The 23,586-nt window shown below is 45.2% G+C and overlaps 1 protein-coding gene across 1 annotated transcript in view; it reads left to right on the forward strand.

Annotated features, from left to right (window-relative positions):
• The window catches only part of LOC126161494 (uncharacterized), a 120,508-nt gene that overhangs the window by 78,503 nt on the left and 18,419 nt on the right, over window positions 1–23,586 (forward strand). Inside the window, exons 6-8 of the mRNA XM_049917429.1 lie at window positions 404–539; window positions 18,019–18,213; window positions 22,453–22,578. Coding sequence (XP_049773386.1) covers window positions 404–539; window positions 18,019–18,213; window positions 22,453–22,578 — 457 coding nt within the window. The remainder of the gene's footprint in view (window positions 1–403; window positions 540–18,018; window positions 18,214–22,452; window positions 22,579–23,586) is intronic.

Raw genomic sequence — 23,586 nt, forward strand, 5'->3', positions numbered from 1 at the left:
ATTCCGTGTAAACGCGGCTTCATCAATGAATTGCATTGGCTGTTAGTGAAGTCCCAGTCTCGGGTTGTCAGCGCACCAACTCTGGAATAGGCTTCTTTTTGCTGACTCTTTACTGACTGACTGCCTCAATCCACATCTGCTCGCATTTCGTCCTCAGTGGCGCTCGCATCGGTTACACGTATGGGCAGTCTGCCTTCTGCAAAACTTTACGGCTATGGGCGAAACAAACATGTCACTTGACGTGCCACAAGGGGAACTGTGAAAAAACATGTCAACTACTAAACGTCTACATTGATATTACAACTTGAATCACAGAATAACTCCTTAATTATTTTAAGTCTTATATCATGTTGTATTTCTAAATTAAAATCGATTTCTGCAGTGAAATACTGTTTTGTTTCAGATGGTCGTTCCAGATTCGAGCAAAAATTTCACTCTGAAACTGCAGAAGTTGAAACACACCAGCCGAGAGGACTGCATCGGCGACTCGATATATGCGCGTGTACCCGAACACAAATTCTGCGCTGACAGCTCAGATGGTGAGATACTTGTAGCTCCTGTATGTTCAACATGACCCTCAAAGATACTCCTTTCAACCTTTTCTTCCCCCCAAGATTCGTTTACTCTCTTTTGACTCAGTTTGTGAAGAAAGAACACTCGTACACTAAGGTGATAAAGTTCATGGGATACCTCATAATATCGTGTCGTAGTATCGTAGTGCAGGAGCTCGACGTGGCATGGACTCAACAAGTCCCCCGTTGAAATATTGAGCCATGCTGCCCCTATAGTTATCCATAATTGCGAAAGAGTTGCCTGTGTCGGGTTTCGTCCACGAACTGACATCTCGATTACGTCCAATGTCGGGCATATGGGTGGCCAAATCATTCGCTCGTACTGTCCAGAAAGTTCTTCAAACTATATGTGAAGATGGTATATGTTCTTTCGGACATGTCCAAAAGAACAGATACCATCTTCATATATACACTCCTGGAAATGGAAAAAAGAACACATTGACACCGGTGTGTCAGACCCACCATACTTGCTCCGGACACTGCGAGAGGGCTGTACAAGCAATGATCACACGCACGGCACAGCGGACACACCAGGAACCGCGGTGTTGGCCGTCGAATGGCGCTAGCTGCGCAGCATTTGTGCACCGCCGCCGTCAGTGTCAGCCAGTTTGCCGTGGCATACGGAGCTCCATCGCAGTCTTTAACACTGGTAGCATGCCGCGACAGCGTGGACGTGAACCGTATGTGCAGTTGACGGACTTTGAGCGAGGGCGTGTAGTGGGCATGCGGGATGCCGGGTGGACGTACCGCCGAATTCCTCAACACGTGGGGCGTGAGGTCTCCACAGTACATCGATGCTGTGGCCAGTGGTCGGCGGAAGGTGCACGTGCCCGTCGACCTGGGACCGGACCGCAGCGACGCACGGATGCACGCCAAGACCGTAGGATCCTACGCAGTGCCGTAGGGGACCGCACCGCCACTTCCCAGCAAATTAGGGACACTGTTGCTCCTGGGGTATCGGCGAGGACCATTCGCAACCGTCTCCATGAAGCTGGGCTATGGTCCCGCACACCGTTAGGCTGTCTTCCGCTCACGCCCCAACATCGTGCAGCCCGCCTCCAGTGGTGTCGCGACAGGCGTGAATGGAGGGACGAATGGAGACGTGTCGTCTTCAGCGATGAGAGTCGCTTCTGCCTTGGTGCCAATGATGGTCGTATGCGTGTTTGGCGCCGTGCAGGTGAGCGCCACAATCAGGACTGCATACGACCGAGGCACACAGGGCCAACACCCGGCATCATGGTGTGGGGAGCGATCTCCTACACTGGCCGTACACCACTGGTGATCGTCGAGGGGACACTGAATAGTGCACGGTACATCCAAACCGTCATCGAACCCGTCGTTCTACCATTCCTAGACCGGCAAGGGAACTTGCTGTTCCAACAGGACAATGCACGTCCGCATGTATCCCGTGCCACCCAACGTGCTCTAGAAGGTGTAAGTCAACTACCCTGGCCAGCAAGATCTCCGGATCTGTCCCCCATTGAGCATGTTTGGGACTGGATGAAGCGTCGTCTCACGCGGTCTGCACGTCCAGCACGAACGCTGGTCCAACTGAGGCGCCAGGTGGAAATGGCATGGCAAGCCGTTCCACAGGACTACATCCAGCATCTCTACGATCGTCTCCATGGGAGAATAGCAGCCTGCATTGCTGCGAAAGGTGGATATTCACTGTACTAGTGCCGACATTGTGCATGCTCTGTTGCCTGTGTCTATGTGCCCGTGGTTCTGTCAGTGTGATCATGTGATGTATCTGACCCCAGGAATGTGTCAATAAAGTTTCCCCTTCCTGGGACAATGAATTCACGGTGTTCTTATTTCAATTTCCAGGAGTGTAGTTAAGGCTAACCGGCCATTGACCTCCTCCATCTGTGCTGGATGCGCACGCATTGCCCAAACTCTTACGGGACTCGGTAACATTGTATGCCGCGAGTAATTACTGTAATTGACAGGGGCACTAAGAATGCAGTGTGTGGACATTAAGTTGGGAATGTGGGTCTCACAGGGTCCGTGCAAGGGATAAATCCCTGCAGTCGCACTGTCGTCTATACCCTCGGTGGCTCAGATCGATGTATCAACGCCTGTCTTGATTTAATTATCATTTCGTTCTTCAAACTAATTACGAACAATTGTGGCCCGATAATGTGGCGCATCGTCATCCATAAATATTCCATCGTCATTTGGGAACTCGAAGTGTGTAAGTGGATGCAATGGTCTCCAAGTAGCTCTGAACTTAATAATTTCCAGTTAACGATCGATTCAGTTGGACTAGGCCACCACCAGCTAGCAGTGTCTTGTTGACAACTTGGGCCCATGGTTTCGTGGGTTCTGCGTCACATTCGAATCCTACCATCAGCTCTTACCAGTCGTGTAGGGTTCAAATGGTTCAAATGGCTCTAAGCACTATGGGACTTAACATCTGAGGTCATCATAGACTTAGAACTACTTAAACCTAACTAACCTAAGGACATCACACACATCCATGCCCGAGGCAGCATTCGAACCTGCGACCGTAGCAGCAGCGCGGTTCCGAACTGAAGCGCCTAGAACTGCTCGGCCACAGCGGCCGGCAGGCCGGCAGTCGTGTAGGGTCCAACCGATATGGTCACGAGCCCAGGAGAGGCGCTGCAGACCAAGTCGTGCTCTTAGCAAAGGCAGTCGCGTTGGTCGTTTGCTGCCGTAGCCCACTGAGGCCAAATTCCGCCGCCCGGTCCTAACGGATACATTTGTCGTACGTCCCACATTGATTTCTACGGTTATTCACACAGTGTTGCTTGTCTGTTAGCACTGACGACTCTACACAAATGCTGCTGCTCCTGGCCGTTAAGCGAAGGCCGTCGGCCAATGCGTAGTCCGTGGTGAGAGGTAAGACCTGAAATTTGGTATTCTCGGCGCACGCTTGACACTATGGATCTCGGAATACTGAATTCCCTAACGATTTTCAAAACTGAGTGTCCTCTGCATTTACCTTCAACTACCATTCCGCGTTCAAAGTCTGTTAATTACCATCGTGCGACATAATCACGTCAGAAACCTTTTCATATGAATCACCTAAGTACAAATGACAGCTCTTCTGATGCAATTTCCAATTATACCTCGCGTACACGATACTACCGCCATCAGTATATGTGCATATCGTTATGCCATGATTTTTGTCTTGCAGAAAATAGACCCACATGTCGACAGAGCATCTATTCAAGTTCTTAACTCTCAGTACAAGTGCTCAATATGGGCACCGTTCATGATGCAGAAAATATCTATACCTGTGTGTAATTCATTAACACTGAGAACATGAGTTGTCTGGGAAGGTGTGACAGACGCCCGTTTTGGGAATCTGTTAATTAAGTTGCCTATCTGGAGGTGCATACTAATTCGATGCAACAATACAGCGTTGATAATTTGTCTACATGTTCTAAAACGTCTGGCCCGTAGTGTAACTACAACACGCCGCTCATTAGGAATCAAAAGAGAGATACTCTGTCCACTAATATGTATTCATTTTTTTTGTACGTCTTGTAGTTTTCATGCAGTCGTCTTCTGAAAAACTGGAGGTTCTGAAACGGGATACCTGAATGTTAAGCGTTCCTGGCGCCTTGACATGCTGGCTGTGTTTAGTCTGTTTATTATTTCATTATGCCTCAGCTACAGGTAGCCTCTGCAAAAGGAGGGGCTGTATTATTCAGCTTCGCAAAGCCTGCATTAGTCCCACTATTCCCTGTAAATGTCTGTGTGAGTGAACTCCAACATTAGAGTTTTTGAAAATACAGTCAGTTAGACAAGCTCTCATAGAGATGGGGGTTTGTATTACCAACCTAATTTAGTAAATGGAAATCATAGAAACCAGAGTTTTCCGGCCAGTGATAGGGCGAGAGTCAGGCTAGCACACAACAGAAACGCTGTTGGTGTTCATCCGCTGCTAGTGGAAACATCCCCCACCACTGGTCGCAGAGTGGGTGGTCTGATAAAAGGGCGCTTTATGCCATTCTGCTTTTTCCACTGGGATCCTCAAGGACCGGACACTTCTATTAGCGCTTCACTGGTGGTTGGACAAAGGCTTTGCTGCTACTTAAATTAACTTTAGATGATGATTAATTTCATTTATTTTAGCCGCGGTTTTAGACAAGCGTTACGTAATTCACTTATTTGCTTATTTCGCATAATTTCGTGTGTTTTATGTGTGCTGGAAACGATACATTTGGTTCTAATAGCAGGACCACTGAGTGTGCATCTTTAACCTTAACGTTACATGGGGTTACATTATTGGGTACTACGTATGTTGATTTGTAAGGCGTGATTTTCGAATATTTTGATGCGGTAATGTTTGACTGTTAACTTCTCCATGGTCTTGAAAGTTAGTTGCTATAGTTAAATGGTGTTGACAAAACTGTACTTCATAAAGCATAGAGTCAAACTAACATGTATATGTGAAATTATTTTCTATACTTTTCCGATTTCGTAATTTACTGGAGATTGTGTAAATTTTGTCCACTAACCCACATCGAGCTTCTGTAAATGCTGCTCTAGTTAAACGGTATTGCTCAAATTGTAGATCGTAAATAGAATCGAACAAGTACCTACATGTGAGTTAAATTTCCTTAAATTTCCTCATTACTGAATCTAATGGAGATGGTGTAAATCTGGGTCTTTAGCCCACCATGTGTTTTGAGTCCCACCATTTCAGACCCGTGTGCCCAATCACTATTTAAGACATATTATCCTGAGTAAAATGATTAAGTCCGCAGCTCGTGGTCGTGCGGTAGCGTTCTCGCTTCCTATGCTCGGGTTCCCGGGTTCGATTCCCGGTGGGGTCAGGGATTTTCTCTGCCTCGTGATGACTGGGTGTTGTCTGATGTCCTTAGGTTAGTTAGGTTTAAGTAGTTCTAAGTTCTAGGGGACTGATGACTATAGATGTTAAGTCCCATAGTGCTCAGAGCCATTTGAACCATTTAAAATGACTAACTATTTATATTTATGCAGGAAAAAATCTTCCAGTTGCTAAATGAAGTATTTTTGTCCACTTTTTGCGTGTTTATTGCAGAGACACCTTCCCAGAGCTGATGTGTATCCCTGATATTCAAATAAGAATAAGTTGTGGAGTAGTCGGGCTTCTGCGTGTAATTTCAGTGCTCTTCGTTCTTCCTATTAAATAGCTTCCCATTTGATACAACCAGGGTGTGATAGTCTGAGTCCTCAATTGTTTTTCTGATTTACCTTTCGCCAAGTATTTATGACGAGATCGGTCACGGAAAGTTTGACTATAGAATTTAGATGTCTATTGAACAACATACCTCTCAGTGCTGTAAATATATGATGTTGATATATAGGAACGTGCTTTTGACATTAGTATATTGAATAAATTCATATTGTCATCTCTGTTCAAAATGTACCCCAAGATGCAGCACCTTCGCTGCCTAATCCGCTCCCTGTGATGCCTCCAAACTGTTTATGTGCGCAGTACGTATTTGATATTCTGAAATTGAGAAACAGCCAATGATTAAGGACCAGTTCAGTGAATTTAAGTCACGTATCATCCGTAACGCCACCTTCCTCTTCCTCCACACACATATCGTAGATTAAGTAATTTTAATGCGAGTTATCCGTCGTGTGTAATAACAATAAAATAACTTTAACTATTGAGCCTATTTTCTAACTTGAAACTAATTAATTTGATGGGCACGCAGGGTTATGAATGTGATATATATAAACGCCCTGCTTGTGTTTTCATAAGTAAATAAGAAGACTGTCTGAAAAGTAGTAACTTTATTGCTAACAGAACCAACGCCGAGCCTGCAGTTCCGATTTTTTCATTCTTCCAGTTGTGCCGTGCATGTGCGGTATGGTACATCCATTCGAGAATAACAGACTTTAGCGTCGTCTGCAGGCACCGAGCCAAGAGTGCAGACAACTCAGATGTCTATAGCTGAGGCAGAAAGACAAGCATTGACACAGCTCTTTAACCTATACATAATGCTTGTGTCCCATAGTCCGTACGGCAGTAATAGCGGACTTGTCGCTGCTGTTTCCCACTTTGGCCACGACAAATTCGCAATGCTACTTAATTTCACGTTTCTGTGGCAACATTTCAGTGTCGCCGCAGTTCTAGGCGGGAACGATTTGCACGGTTGAAAGCCGGCAACAGCACTATTAGTGGTCAGGCTTCTTTCAACGTAGGGAATATAGCTGAACCAAAGAGAAAGAGGGTGTGGCAAGTTACTTAGCGGCCCTGCGGTGCCACTGAGACGCCCGCAGTACAGGTGATTAGAACTGTGGAAAGGGCCAAATAAGGTTGGTGTCAGTTTCACCTTAAATTGTAATTTACTGTAATTTAATAACACATTTACAACCAAAGCGGCACATAACCGAAATTTTACAACTACGTGTTTCAAACTCCAAATCTTTCACGGCTGAAGGCCTCCAAACAAGAAATCTTAAAAATCAACAAGGTAAATTTCAAGTGACTGAAAACAGGCAGTTACAATTACAAATAAAATAATTAATACCACAAGGCAATGTGGATAGACAAACATAAATAAGATGCAATACAAATGGCTGAAGGCCGACAATAAAATTTTCAAGATTTTAAAATAAATTACCATAACCTTTCAAAGGCAGAGGGCCGCAATGTTTAACCTTGGAAGGTAATTTTAAGATTAAAGTTCCAAGCCGCAATGCTTAAGCTTGAAAGGTAATTTTAAGAATAAGGTTCTAGTGCTGAAGGCCCACAATTAATTTTGCAAAATTTAAAAAAAAATATAACCATAAGCCTTAAGGTTTTAAGTAGCTGAAAGGAGACTAAAAGAAAAGACAACACAACAGCAACAAACTTTCAGCAAATATCCACTTGCTGGAATTCAAACTTACTTACATTAAACGCAGTAAAACCAAGAAATTTTCTTTTATCATTGGCTATGATAGATTATAAACAGACAATTAAACACCGGTGAGAAAGACAGTAAAGACAACAGCACTCAGAAGCCCCCAGCGGTTCGGTCTGACCTAATTCACTTAGGTGGGACAGGTGGTGAGCTCAACTACACTTGATCCGTCGAAACCCAACCTAGGGACAGCCACGGACCGACAGACGAATGACTTGCTTGCCACCAATCGGTACATGAGAATTCAAACACAAAATGTTGCGGGCGTGATTATCCACAATCAAATATGTATATGTATTAAGTTGTCAAAACTACACACCGTGTTGGACAGCGGCAACAGGCGAGGAAAGGACATTGCCTGAAATAACGTTGGCGGCCAGGGAAGGTAACCGGAACACCAACGGCCACAAGGCAGAAAATTCATCTGGTGCACTTGAATTGTAGTCAACCAATATAGTTAATTCCACCGCATGGCGGCTAAATTTCAGCAATACAAACACTCTGTGTTGCTCACAGGAAAACCTCCCCAACAGCGAACCACCGAAACGAACCACACAACATGAATGGACGTGGCTTGGGTACTTGAAACCACTACTCAACTTTGGCCTCTTGGGTCGGTGACCCACGAACCTCGTAGCGACCGGATAGCTCCACACACGGTCCAACACTGCATAGGGACTGCCAGCGGACCCAGTCGACTGCACCGCGCGGAAATAACTTCCCTGGTCCGCGGCAACCGACCGACTACTGCCAGTACGCCGACAACATTTAAAACAAGTTGTCAGTGGAAATGATACCAACAACACAAACAGTTTGACAAATACTTGCACGAAGACTCGAACGACATTCAGCAGTGGTTGTGCAATCACGAAAACAAGTCGGGAGTTGATACACACACACAGCCAACCCGTAAGCGATCGGCGAGCCAATTGACGTCGTCCAGTAGGACAACCGACCGACGATCCACGAAGACCGTCCCCGGCTCAAGTGATGCGTGGCGGCAACGGTCGGGCGAGCCATGGACATGCAGGCCTCACTGCTGCTCCAACCTGGCTGAGCTAGTGCCGCGTTCCAGCCATGCTGTGCTGACAGCACATTTTTTCGGAAGTCATTGTGTGCGAGTGATTGAAATGAGAAAGTACCATAAGGAGCAACGGGCGTTCGGCTCAAATCGTAAATCGGTCAGGTGACGTACGTCTCTCGCTGTGTGGTGCGTACCTTGTCATGACCACCAAATTTTCGATAGCGTTGTTAAGGATTAGATAGTAGCTAAATGTCTGTGACACGCAGGACTATAAATATGATTGCTGCTTGTTTCATTCGCAACAAATTAAACTGCACTCTATTTTCCTCCCTAGCCACACCCTCAGATATTGTGACATATTCGGAAAATAGCTGTCAAATATTTGTGACTTCACTGACACCGGTTTCATTTTTCGCTTTTTGATGACACTGAAAATACAAGATCGAAGAAACTCGTGTTCTTTTATGTAAATAACACCCAATATTACAGCACATTCTTCTGTTACATGAAAAAGACAGAATGTGTTACAAATGGAAAAATGAAAAAAAAAAGTTACATGTACCAGGAAGCGAACGTACTTCGACTCCTAACTGCACGTCTCTAACCACGTGAGCACAATGATCGGACACCATTATTGTTCATCTTCGAATCTCCCGGGAACTTTTACAGCTAATGTGTCTTTAACTGACATTTAATTATAACAAATCGTACCTAGAGTGAAGTTTTTGGGATAAATTTTTAATGCGTCGTTGCCATGAAACAGCATGGTGTCGTACGTAACGTGCAGGTTGTAATACATAAGCAACGAAATACGAGGAATCCTCTCAAAAGTAGCGGACATGACCAAGTTCCGATTTCAGCCGAACGGCTTTCTCATTTCAGTCACTCCTCATTTTGTGGTTGTTTTAAAAGTAGGATAGTATGGTGTACGGACTTGTAAGACAGTCAACTGCCGAACTGCTTTCGAAATCATGCCTAACGTTTCCCCAGCGTATAAATGCACAAAAAGGCTACAAAGCTTCATACGAATGGACCTTATTTGAAGTGCGTACTGTTTAAAAATATCTGTTAGTGGTTTATTACATTTGTGTTATACACTAGTATAGAAAGAACATTAACGTGTTTAACTTTATGTGAGTATTTGAATTTATTATTTTCCCCGAGGTGTCCTAATGTCCTTAAGCACTGTCATACACAATGCCTTTTTGTTTTGCCTTCCAAAAACACGGCATAGAGCTGTCTAGTTTCCTTCATTTTGGTAGCGGTGTTGCCTTTCTATTGTATTCTAAAGTGAACCGCCAAAGAAACTGGTATAGGCGCAAGTCTTCAAAAACATGCAGAATACGGCGCTGCCGTCGGCAACGCCAACATAAGGCAGCAAGTGTCTGGGGCAGTTGTTAGATCGGTTACTGCTTCTACAGTGGCAGATTATCAAGATTCAAGTGAGTTTGAACGTGGTGTTATAGTCGGCGCACGAGCGATGCGGCATAGCATCTCCGAAGTAGTGATGAAGTGGGGATTTCTTCCTGTACGACCATTTCACGAGTGTATCGTGAATATCAGGAATCCGGTCAAACACCAAATCTCCGACATCGTTGCGGCCGGAAAAATATCCTCCAACAACGGGACCAACGAAGATTCAACAGAAGTGCACCCTTCCGCAAATTGCTGCAGATTTCACGGCTGGGCCAACAACAAGTGTCAGTGTGCGAACCATTCAACGAAACATTATCGATAGGGGCTTTCGGAGCCGAACGCCCACTCGAGTACCCTTGATGACTGCATGATACAAAGCTTTACGCCTATCCTGGGCCCGTCGACACCGACATTGGGCTGTTGATAACTGGAAACATGTTGCCTGGTCGGACGAGCCTTGTTTCAAATCGAGCAGACGGACTTGTTCGCGTATAGAGACAACCTCATGAATCTACGGACTCTGCATGTCAGCAGGGGACTGTTCAAACTGGTGGAGGCTCTGTAATGGTCTGGGTCGTGTGCAGTTCCAGCGATGAGGACGTTCATAATCTCGAATGTCTCCTTGGCCAAAGAAGAGGGTTTCTGTCACCGAGGATTTGAATGATCGTTAGAACGTTCCGAACGCTGTATACAGAAGCTTGGTAAATGTGCTGAAACATAGTTTCATGTATCTATGTCACTTTGAAGTGTAGTGCGGCATTCAATAAAAGTTACTTGGCCTGCCATGACTGTAACTGAGTTTTTGAAGTCTTCCGAATTCGAACACTCAGTGAGAGGGCACTACTCTCCCTGCGTATGTATTAGCCAGGCCCACTACATACGTGATATAGCAAGTGAACTTCGTATTATTAATGGTACGGACGAGCAAGTATTGTAGTGTGTTCTTTTAATCATAACGTCATTGACAACCACTCACATCGGTGGTTATGTCTCAAGAATCTGATCTTATAGCTGTAATATGATTTTCATTGTTTTACATTTGCACAACTGAATTTTCTATCTGACAAACTATCAATATTACAGAGTTAATTTACATTACCGCTGCATCGACTCAGAATCTATTCAAATCACAGTGCAATTTACTCACGTAGACTGTCATACTATTATCCTTTGTGTAACTATTGCAAATCATCAGGATTCTGGCGGAAAAGAAACAGGTGATAGGTTGTCAGAAGACAAATGGCTGCCGTCTACTAATTAATTGTGACCAGATTAACTCATGGGGTTAAAAAAAAATCTTACAATATACAGCTTTACCCAGCCGGCATGATACTTCGTTAACATTGCAAATACCTATGATCTCGGAAAAGTCTACTCTATTTGCACTGTTACTGACAGAATCAGGATGTCCTCTACCATATTGCCATACTTCCGCTCACCCATAAGATTCAACCACAGAATCACTGAAATACTGATCAACTGTTTAACATTAAATCGTTTTGGTTCAATATCTGGTTTGTACACCCACCGAGAACTCACTTACAAATAACCGAAAATAAATTTAAAAAAGCGATCAAACATGGAATCATTGAAATATCAATAACTGTCTAATACGAAATAGCTTTGGTTCAATACCTGGTTTGCAAATCCCCTTAAAATTACAGGGAATAAATCTGGAAAAAAATGAATATCTCTTTCACAGAAACGAAACACACCAAAATTATTCATCTAACTATCACTCCCGTTTCCCCACAGTTAAAATTTTAACCCAATGTCACAGATCGCTTGCCTACTGTTGTAAAGATCATGGCAAAATCTTTTGTGCGCCATTTTTCCTCTTGTGCCAATATTATTCACCATCATATACCATGACCAAGTTAGTTTCACAACCTAGTAATATTTTTTCATGTTTCACACATGCAACTCTTCCTATCAAATCTATCTTAAACTCTGGAACATTCAAGCTCATTCCCTGGTGCAGAGCAACTCAATGTGGAGCCACTGCCAATTAACTAATAACTCACCTTTATTCTCTCTCGCAGTACCAACACTTAAAAGAACTTCACACGAAACATTTCTAAATTAAATTATCATTGCCACACGAAGTCTTTCTATTGACGCTACAGGCATGGGTGTTAGCCCGTTGTGACCTCGCCACGTGTGTGATGTAGCCAAGCCTCTTTTACTTACCATTTCAACAAGATATTTTAACCAACCAAGATTATTTAAGTAGGAAGTGATTACTGACCCAAATTTAGTCAAGCACTTCTATTCTCCTTTGCAGCAAATGATTTAAATAAAAATATTATTACTGATTAAAATTTAGTGAAGTATTTCTGTTCTCCTTCGCAGCAAGAAATTTTAACTACTCAAAATGATTTAAGTAAAAAATGATTACTAATTCAAATTTGGTCAAGGATTTCTTTTCTCCTTTGTCTGTTCAGCGTCCTGAGACAAAGCCTGTGCCGCAGTTCACTCACCAGGGGGAGTGCTTGATGTAATCGAAAACTGCACACGAAATACTTAAATATTCTCAACGTAAAATTAACACAACATTCCATTCGCTACTGTTAAATTTGTTTTGTTTTACTATTGGCAAGTAAGGGCTACTCGAACATAACAAGTGACTCTGCCTGTACCATCTATGGTCTCTTCGACGTGGACGACAGACTCACACATTATCCATTCAAAACAAAACGTAGAACATAACGATTATGGACAAACAGATCTAATGTACTAGAAAGTGCACGTACAGAAAAAAAAATCAAATTGTCGTTCTTTCATACTATGGCTACCGGTACCTGTGTATTGGATAAATTCATCGAATAAAATCGTGTTCTGAAGGGGCAAAGAACCAAACAGATGTGTGATGGATGACACTGTTTCCTTTCGGCAGTGTCAATGTCCGTCTGCTTCATTCGCCAGATAACTGCTTCAACTTTTTCGTCGTCTTCTCCTATGAGAGAACTGTAGACAACCGGAGGGCGCACACTAGTGAACAGCTTGTTAACCGAATCCTCTAACTGGCCGTACTTCAGTCTAATGGCTGCCCTTTCCATTTAGGCTGGAAATGAAGATGGCGTGAGTAAAACGTAAAAGCTACTATTATCAAACAAGAGCCAGCAGCTTGAAAAGGCCTATGGCTGCGAAATTAGCAAACAGCGAAAAATTATGAAATGAAGGATTTATTTCTAAAATAAGAATAGTCTGTGCAGGACAAGGACGTCCCTGAAGAATACGTCTCGACTTGCCTGAAAACTTGTTAATCATATGTATACATCCCCCCTCCCGGATGATGAACTTCGCCGTGACATATACCCTTCCTTCCAACTATAACCTGGCCTTGTCCCCCCCCCCCCCCCTCCCCACGGCCCTCTTTTTCCTCTCCCCTCCTTCTCCCAGAGCGGATTTTCCTCCTGCCCCTCCTGAGACCCTGCACCCCATCCTTGCCTCTTTCCCTCCCACGTCCCTCCCTACCTGGCCCTCTTCGGCGCGCCCCCCGCCCATCTGCCCCCCTCTCTTCCCCTCCCTCCCTTCTTCCGTTCTCCCTCATATCCTTGCGCCTGGAAGATCCTCCGTTTTGATCACTGTCAGTGTGCCACGTCATTGTTGTGTTTAGTGCTGTTTCTCCTGTGTGTCGAAGGGTGTGATTTTAATTGTGTGCTGGCCTTGTACTTAGTGTTACTGTCAGTGTTTGTTACGTGCTACGCCATCTGTTGATACTTTTATGCTCCGGTGATACTGTGCCTTGTGTTCTTTTAATTGTACCAGTGTGTGGTTTTTTGTGTGCGCTACATTTTACGGTTTTTTTCTCCATTTTGCAGTCGCCCCTTTTTTGTCTATTGTCTTCCATGAAGTTCCCCCCCCCCTTTTTTATAACTATGTTCACCATGTTTTCTCCTTTGTTATGTTTAAATGTCTTCTATTGTTTGCCGGCCGCGGTGGCCGTGCGGTTCTAGACGCTGCAGTCCGGAACCGCAGGACTGCTACGGACGCAGGTTCGAATCCTGCCTTGGGCATGGATGTGTGTGATGTCCTTAGGTTAGTTAGGTTTAAGTAGCTCTAAGTTCTAGGGGACTGATTACCTAAGATGTTAAGGCCCATAGTGCTCAGAGCCATTTGAACCATTTTTTTCTTCTATTGTTTGTTCTATGTCTTTCGTGTGCCTTGTGTTCTTTTAATTGTCCCAGTGTGTTGTTTTTTGTGTGCGCTATTTTTTTTACGGTTTTGATCTCCATTTTACAGTCGCCCATTTTTTGTCTATTGTCTTCCATGATGTTCCCCCTTTTCTACATCTACGTTCACCATGTTTTCTCCTTTGTTATTTTTAAATGTCTTCTATTGTTTGTTCTATGTCTTTCGGCCGAAGAGCAACGTATATGCTGCTGCCAGCCCGTCCTGATGGGGAATTTAAATACAATAGACGAAAACAAAAAGTGACTAACCATAAGTACACAACTTAACACAATTTCCCTACCCCAACCCTGGCATCACATGCATGTAGCCCCCTTCGCAGCCCTGCTTCCTCCCTCTTCGTGACTGTGTCAAACTTTAACAACAAATTGTTCAGTTGATGTGCAATAAGCCAGTAAATTTTGCTGCTTTTTTTAAGTGTTGGGTCCAGGCTTCGACAGGCTGGGAGTGAACTATGTGTACGCCCCACTTCTCTTCAACATTTATACCAACGACCAGCCATTGATCCCAGGCACAAGGAGATTCTTAGATGCAGATGACCTAGCCCTTGCTACGCAGAGCTCATGCTTTTGAAGAGTGGAAAGAAACCTGACAACAGCACTTAGAACACTGTCAAGCTACAACAATCGGAACCAGCTCAGACCAAACCCTTCAAAGACACAAGGGAAGCTAATCGTGAGCTACATATTGCATGGTCAGGCATCCAACTCCAGCATCATCACGCACCTAAATACTTGGGAGTCACTCTCGATAGAACTGTGACATTCAAAACTCACTGCAAGAACATCAAAATGAAAAGCTCCGCTCGAAACAACCTAATTCGCAAACTAGCGGGGACACAGTGGGGATCACATCCACAAACTACGAGTATTCGCTGTTCTGCAATGGCACTGTGCTTCGCTACTGCTGAATATGCTTCTCCAGTCTGGTACAGGTCATCTCATGCCAGACAAGTAGACATTGCTCTCAACGAAACCTGCAGGTTAATCACAGGTTGCTTAAGACCTACCCCAACTGATGAGCTCTACTGCCTGGCTGGAATAGCGCCACCATGGGTACTGCCTGGCTGCCAACAAAGAGAGACTGAAAGTGGAAAAGGACAGTGCCCATCCACTGCACGGACATAATCCACCACAGCAACGGCTGAAATCGCGGAACAGCCTCCTGAGAACATCCGAGAAGCTCACCATTTCACCAGAGAAGGCAAGGCTGGAGTTATGGAAGAAGTCGACGCCTCACCTGCAGACGCCAGAAGCTGAAGAACTACCACCTGGACACAACGAGAGCTGACTGGTGTGGAAATCTTTAAACAGATTGCGATCAGGAGTTGGACGATCCAGAGACAACCTGAAGAGATGGGGCTTCATAACAGAAGATACGTCCTGTGGTTGTGGACAAGAGCAAACCACAAGCCACATGCTCCAGTGCCTTTTGTGCCCTACATCCTGCACGAAGATTGATCTTCTGCAAGTCACTCCAAGCGCCTTGGACGTTGCAGAGTACTGGGCACATGTAATATAAATACAATTTGTATATATATATATATATATATATCTTATAAATACAATTTGTGTGTATATATATATATATATATATATATATATATATATATTTTCAGGTTTCTGCTGCCAGAGCGCTCGAGAGCGCAGTGAGACAAAATGGCGACAGGAGCCGAGAAATCGTATGTCGTGCTTAAAATGCACTCACATCAGTCAGTCATAACAGTGCAACGACACTTCAGGACGAAGTTCAACAAAGATCCACCAACTGCTAACTCCATTCGGCGATGGTATGCGCAGTTTAAAGCTTCTGGTTGCCTCTGTAAGGGGAAATCAACGGGTCGGCCTGCAGTGAGCGAAGAAACGGTTGAACGCGTGCGGCCAAGTTTCACGCGTAGCCCGCGGAAGTCGACGAATAAAGCAAGCAGGGAGCTAAACGTACCACAGCCGACGGTCAACAGGATGGAGCTCCACCGCACTTCCATCATGATGTTCGGCATTTCTTAAACAGGAGATTGGAAAACCGATGGATCGGTCGTGGTGGAGATCATGATCTGCAATTCATGTCATGGCCTCCACGCTCTCCCGACTTAACCCCATGCGATTTCTTTCTGTGGGGTTACGTGAAAGATTCAGTGTTTAAACCTCCTCTACCAAGAAACGTGCCAGAACTGCGAGCTCGCATCAACGACGCTTTCGAACTCATTGATGGGGACATGCTGCGCCGAGTGTGGGAGGAACTTGATTGTCGGCTTGATGTCTGCCGAATCACTAAAGGGGCACATATCGAACATTTGTGAATGCCTAAAAATTTTTTTTGAGTTTTTGTATGTGTGTGCAAAGCATTGTGAAAATATCTCAAATAATAAAGTTATTGTAGAGCTGTGAAACCCCTTCAATCATTTGTAATAACCCTGTATATATATATACACTCCTGGAAATTGAAATAAGAACACCGTGAATTCATTGTCCCAGGAAGGGGAAACTTTATTGACACATTCCTGGGGTCAGATACATCACATGATCACACTGACAGAACCACAGGCACATAGACACAGGCAACAGAGCATGCACAATGTCGGCACTAGTACAGTGTATATCCACCTTTCGCAGCAATGCAGGCTGCTATTCTCCCATGGAGACGATCGTAGAGATGCTGGATGTAGTCCTGTGGAACGGCTTGCCATGCCATTTCCACCTGGCGCCTCAGTTGGACCAGCGTTCGTGCTGGACGTGCAGACCGCGTGAGACGACGCTTCATCCAGTCCCAAACATGCTCAATGGGGGACAGATCCGGAGATCTTGCTGGCCAGGGTAGTTGACTTACACCTTCTAGAGCACGTTGGGTGGCACGGGATACATGCGGACGTGCATTGTCCTGTTGGAACAGCAAGTTCCCTTGCCGGTCTAGGAATGGTAGAAGGATGGGTTCGATGACGGTTTGGATGTACCGTGCACTATTCAGTGTCCCCTCGACGATCACCAGTGGTGTACGGCCAGTGTAGGAGATCGCTCCCCACACCATGATGCCGGGTGTTGGCCCTGTGTGCCTCGGTCGTATGCAGTCCTGATTGTGGCGCTCACCTGCACGGCGCCAAACACGCATACGACCATCATTGGCACCAAGGCAGAAGCGACTCTCATCGCTGAAGACGACACGTCTCCATTCGTCCCTCCATTCACGCCTGTCGCGACACCACTGGAGGCGGGCTGCACGATGTTGGGGCGTGAGCGGAAGACGGCCTAACGGTGTGCGGGACCGTAGCCCAGCTTCATGGAGACGGTTGCGAATGGTCCTCGCCGATACCCCAGGAGCAACAGTGTCCCTAATTTGCTGGGAAGTGGCGGTGCGGTCCCCTACGGCACTGCGTAGGATCCTACGGTCTTGGCGTGCATCCGTGCGTCGCTGCGGTCCGGTCCCAGGTCGACGGGCACGTGCACCTTCCGCCGACCACTGGCGACAACATCGATGTACTGTGGAGACCTCACGCCCCACGTATTGAGCAATTCGGCGGTACGTCCACCCGGCCTCCCGCATGCCCACTATACGCCATCGCTCCAAGTCCGTCAACTGCACATACGGTTCACGTCCACGCTGTCGCGGCATGCTACCAGTGTTAAAGACTGCGATGGAGCTCCGTATGCCACGGCAAACTGGCTGACACTGACGGCGGCGGTGCACAAATGCTGTGCAGCTAGCGCCATTCGACGGCCAACACCGCGGTTCCTGGTGTGTCCGCTGTGCCGTGCGTGTGATCATTGCTTGTACAGCCCTCTCGCAGTGTCCGGAGCAAGTATGGTGGGTCTGACACACCGGTGTCAATGTGTCAATGTGTGTCCATTTCCAGGAGTGTATATGATGTGTATGGCTACTGTAAATTTGTGTGTTTCTGACTCGAGAAAATAGTGTGAGTGAGTGAGGCAAATCCTGCTGGTTGCAGAGCCGGTGTGCCAACACGCGAGGGGCAGCGGCCTAGTGTGGCGCGCTGCCGACGGCCGCTGGCTGCTCGAGGGCGTGGCCAGCGTGAACACGGCGCACCGCGACTGGGACCAGCCGGGCCGCTGTGTCGCCGGCCAGCACGTCTTCAGCGCCGTCGACAGCCAGCTGCCGCTGCTGCGCCGCTTGCTGCTCTCCTGTGAGTTGCCTCTAGCCTCAGCCTGCGCTATGCCACTTTCTTAGCTGTCTTAGAAATCTCTCATTCAAAGATAAGTTGTGCCTCGCGCGTTCCTACATTTCTCCGGAAGCTAAAGTCATCTTCCCCAAGGTCGGGTGGTAGAATCGACCCTCGAGGAAGATCACGTTTGCTTCTGGAGAAATGCAGGAACACGCGAGCCAAAACTGATCACACGGCTTATCTCTGGAGGTACACGGATCAAAGGCAGTCTTACATATACACCGAGGTTGCAAAAGTCACGGAATACCTCCTAATGTCGTGTCCGATCTTCATTTGCCCGCCGCAGAGCAGCAACTCGACCTGACGTGGACTCATGTCTTTGGAAGCCCACTGTAGAAATTTTGTACCGTGCTGAAACTTCCTGGCAGATTAAAACTGTGTGCCGGACCGAGACTCGAACTCGGGACCTTTGCCCTTCGCGGGCAAGTGCCTACCATCAGAGGTAGCCAAGCACGACTCATGCCCCGTCCTCACAGCTTCATTTCTGCCAGTAACTCGTCGCCTACCATGCTGCCTCTATAGTCCTCCATAATTGCAAAAATGTTGCCGGTGCAGGATTTTGTGCTCAAACTGCTCTCTCGATTCTGTCCCACAAATGTTCGATGGAATTAATGTCGGGCAATCTAGATGTCCAAATCATCCGCTCGAATTATCCAGAATGTTCTTCAAATCAGCTGCATACAATTGCGGCCTGGACACCTGACACATGGTCATCCATCAAAAGTCCATCGTTACTTGGGAATATGAAGTCCATGAATGGCAGAAAACGGTCTCAAGGTAGCCGAACTTAAGCATTTCAAGTCAGTGATCGATTCAGTTGGACCAGCGGACCCAGTGGGAACACATCTCACACCTTTATGGAGCCCCCACCAGCTTGCGAAGTGCCGTGTTGACAACTTGGTCCATGGCTTTGTAGGGTCTGCGACAAACTCGAAATCTACCAACTGAAATCGGGACTCTTATGTTCGTCGTACGCCCCACATTGATTTATGCGATTATTTCACTTAGTGTTGCTTGTCTGTTAGCACTGACAACGCTACGCAAACGTTGCTGCGCTCTCTCATTAAGTGAACGCCGTCGATCACTGCGTTGCCCATGGTGAGAGGTAATACCTGAAATCTGGTATTCTCAGCAAACCTTTGACACTGTGGATCCCGTAATATTGTATTCCCTAACGATTTCCGAAATAGAATCACCAATGCATCTAACTCCAACTACTATTCGACGTTCAAAGTCTGTTAATTCCCACTTTACGGCCATAATCACGTCGGAAAACTTTTCACATGAATCACCTCAGTACAAATGATAGCTCCGCCAGTGAACAGGCCATTTATACCTTGTGTTGCGCCGTCTGTATATGTGCAGATCGCCGTCGCATGACTTTTGTCACATTTTATATCATTTGTAAATTTACGTTAATTTCATGAAATTGTTGCCCAGAATATACTCTTTGAAATACCGAACGTAGCAGGAGTAAATACTTATACGGAAACCAATCTGCAGTTATAAGACTCGAAGGACACGAGAAGGAAGCAATAGTTGAGAAGGAAGAAAGACAGGATTGTAACCTCTACTCGATGATATTTAATCTCTACAGTGGGCAGGCAGTGAAGGAAACCAAGAAGAAAGACAGGATTGTAACCTCTACTCGATGATATTTAATCTCTACAGTGGGCAGGCAGTGAAGGAAACCAAGAAGAAAGACAGGATTGTAACCTCTACTCGATGATATTTAATCTCTACAGTGGGCAGGCAGTGAAGGAAACCAAGAAGAAATTTCGGAAGGGAGTTACGGTTCAGTGAGAGAAAATAAAAACTTTGAGGTTTATCAACGACATTATAATTGTATCAGAAACAGCAAAGGATTTGGAAGAGGCGTAGAACTGAATGAATAGTGTATTGAAAAGAAAATGTAAGATTAGAAAGGTAGAACAAGAGTAATGCAATTTTGTTGAATTAAGTCAGTTAATTCTGACGGAATTACATCAGGAAATGAGAAACCAAAAGTAGTAGATGAGATTTGCCGTTTGGTCAGTAAAGTAACTAATGATGGGGGAAGTACAGTAGATATAAAGTGCAGGCTGACAATAGCAAGAAAAGAGTTTTTGAAAAAGAGAAATTTCTGAATAGATTTGTATGAAGTGTAGTATTGTACAAAACAGAAAATTAGATGGACATATTAAATAACGATTTAGGAGATATAGAATAGAATTGGGAAAAAATAAATTTATGGAGCAGCTTTACTAAAATAAGGGGCTGGTTGATGGTAGTTGAGGTATCAAGGAATAGTCAGTTTAGTAATGGAAGGAAAAATGGATGGAGAAAGCTGTAGGAATTTATTTTGCAAGTGGAAATGAATGTAGGCTGTTGCAATAATTTTTCAGAGATGAAGAGGCTTGCACAGAGCAGACTAGCGCGAAGAGCTGTATCAAACGACACTCCGGACTATAGACCATAACAAACGCGCTACTGGTTACGGTAAAAGCACATTGAGAGAATTAGTCAGAAAATTGGGGATCAAATGACGAATAAAATCCAATTATAGTTGTGGCGAACCAATACGTAGTGAAGAGAGTAGACACAGAGACATGGGCCTTAACGTTCACAAATGGTGCCTGGACACTCGCGAGAGGATGAAACAGCAGTATTTGCACCCAGAAAGAGGCATCATGCATTTCATAATGAGACCTGAACCATACTCTGCCTACTCGCGTAAAGTAGACAGAAGACAATACGCCAGATGTGAATGACGAGATTTGGGTCACCACATCATCTTGTATTGCAGTGTACCCTAAACAGTGGTATTCTTTGTCTTTCTTTGTTTCTTTCGCTTACGCCTTAGTCCCGTAGCGATCGCAGGGTCGGCCTGTTTACAACGGATTTGGCAAGGTTAGTTTATAGGGGTGGTCGGATGCCCTTCCTGCCGCCACCCCGTACCCCCCGGGACGGAATCAGTGTACCCCAACTGTCTGCATCTAATGTAAATCGTGAAATAGTGCGAACGGGTTACAAATGTCTGCGACTCGTGTAACTGAGGCGGAACGTGGGGACCAGCCCGGTATTCACCTAGGGGGATGTGGAAAACCGCCTAAAAACCACATCCAGGCTGCCCGACACATCAGCTCTTGTCGTTAATGCACCCAGTGGATTCGATCTAGGGCCAGCGCGCCTACCCGAGTCCAGGAAGCAGCGCGTTAGCGCTCTCGGCTACCCTGGTGGGTTAGTGGTATTCTTTGTCTATATACACACAAATACTCCGCAAGTCAAATACAGTGGATCACTGAGGAACATTTAGCAATATTATTGATATACTTTCCGATTCCATTCGCGTAATAAGCGAGGTAAAAAATTCCGTCTGTATCTCTTTGTACACATCCTAGTTGCTCGTATCATATCCTTACGACCCCTGAACGGGACTGGTGGGATACCAACCAGACTGCCACCCGTCATACGGCGTGGCAACAGGGAGTGATGGTGTGGGGGTGCGATTTCTTTTCATAGCAAGACCCCTTAGGTTGTCATCTGCAGCACAGGGAAACGTCGAGGATATTCTACTTTTTTTTCACTTCCTGGCATGCCATCCTGGGCTTACACTTCAGCAAGCCTGCCAAATCCAGTTGAGAACGTTTGGAGCATTATGGGCAGGGCCGTCCGACCAGCTCTGAATTTGATGATCTAACGCGCCAATTGGACAGAATTTGGGGCGACACCCCTCAGGAGGATATCCAACAACTCTGTCAACCTGTGCCAAACCGAATAATTCCTTGCCTAAGTACAGAGGTGGACCAACGCATTATTGACTTGCTCAATTTGTTAAACTGTTCCTCTTGAATAACTCATCCAATTCTTCTGAAATTGTAATCATTTGTTTGTCTGTACATGTACATCACATTTACCGATTTCCGCCGCATTCGGATAATTCCTTCGTAACTGTTCTTGTCTTAGATTGTATTTCCATCTACCCAGTAAGGTATCAAACTGTTCCTATCATTCCATAGTGCACTGCCTCTCGATGTCACTGATGCGACCGACGTACTGAACGATAGGGTATAGTGTACCAGTAACCGCTCCTTCCTTCCTTCCCCCAACCCCGAATTCTTTAAAACTCGAACTCCCTTCTCCCTCGCGTAAAACAGCATCACACGTCTGACTGCTTGCCCGCGTAAATATGACTACAGCGTGAGCTCGTTTTGTCCACAGCGTGCTTCAGCGGGCGGCCCTCGACGGCGCCGTGGCACGTGCAGCTCTACCTGCGCACCAAGGAGCGCCGCGGGCACGAATACGCATGCGCAGCTGCCCTGCTCACTCATCGTTACCTTCTCACCGGTAAGATTCCTTCATTCGTCCATTCATTCATTCATTCATCGTTCCCGTTCAATGTTCAAGGATGTGGAACAAGGCAAGGGAGAGAGTAACAAAAGTTCAGGAAATGAGACAAACTTAATCCATACTGTATTAAAAATAAAATGTCACTATAGAGCTTAATGGTATTCACGCTGGTGGTGTCTAAATTTCATCGTAAGAAACCTTCTACTTCGAAAAAAATTGCTTCCGTTTTATTATCAGCTGCAGTTTATCTGCCATTTGTACTACTATTTACTTGATTACAATGGTATTTTTCAAAGAAAATATTTTCACATCTGTGAACACTGAGTCATATTTATAGTATCTTATTACTTGCCTTAAAGCTTTATAACTACGTCTGCTCCTTGCCATGTAGCTAACAGAACTTTTCAATCCCTGAATCGAGACATTCAGAGAATTGGCAGAAAGTGTTGCTAGTGAGGTATATTGTTAAGTATCCTTTGAATTGGTAGAGATCTCAACTTCTTCCTATGTGTTAAATGAGAGGTGATTGAATAACTTACCACCAGAATACGTAACTCCATTCTGAACTCTTTACAAGGAGGCAGAAATTATAATTGTGTATATCACACTTAAACCAAAAATAATTCAACACAACGTAGGAAATAAAATTGCCCTGAAACATACGCATATCATAATTATTAACGTTTACAACAGTCATGATTTTGAATTAAACGTAGTTTATTATTCTTGTTATTTCTGTTCTGATTATTAACGTTCAAACACAGGAAACATTAATCGTGTGACAGGTAGTAAACTATTTTCTAACAGTCACATGATCCTTTTTCAGCCGTAGCACTATAACTGCGTTACGGAATCTCTTTCGCACGAGACGTACAGATAGCATACATTTTTATTCACTTTTGTTCTTGAAATTTACTTCCTCTTCATCGGGTACGATTCCTAAGTGAATCGTGTATGCGTGTTACGAAATAACATTTTAACAGTTGTCATTTTTAGTTTCTCCTT

Source organism: Schistocerca cancellata, chromosome 1, assembly GCF_023864275.1.
Source record: "Schistocerca cancellata isolate TAMUIC-IGC-003103 chromosome 1, iqSchCanc2.1, whole genome shotgun sequence".
NCBI lineage: Eukaryota > Metazoa > Arthropoda > Insecta > Orthoptera > Acrididae > Schistocerca > Schistocerca cancellata.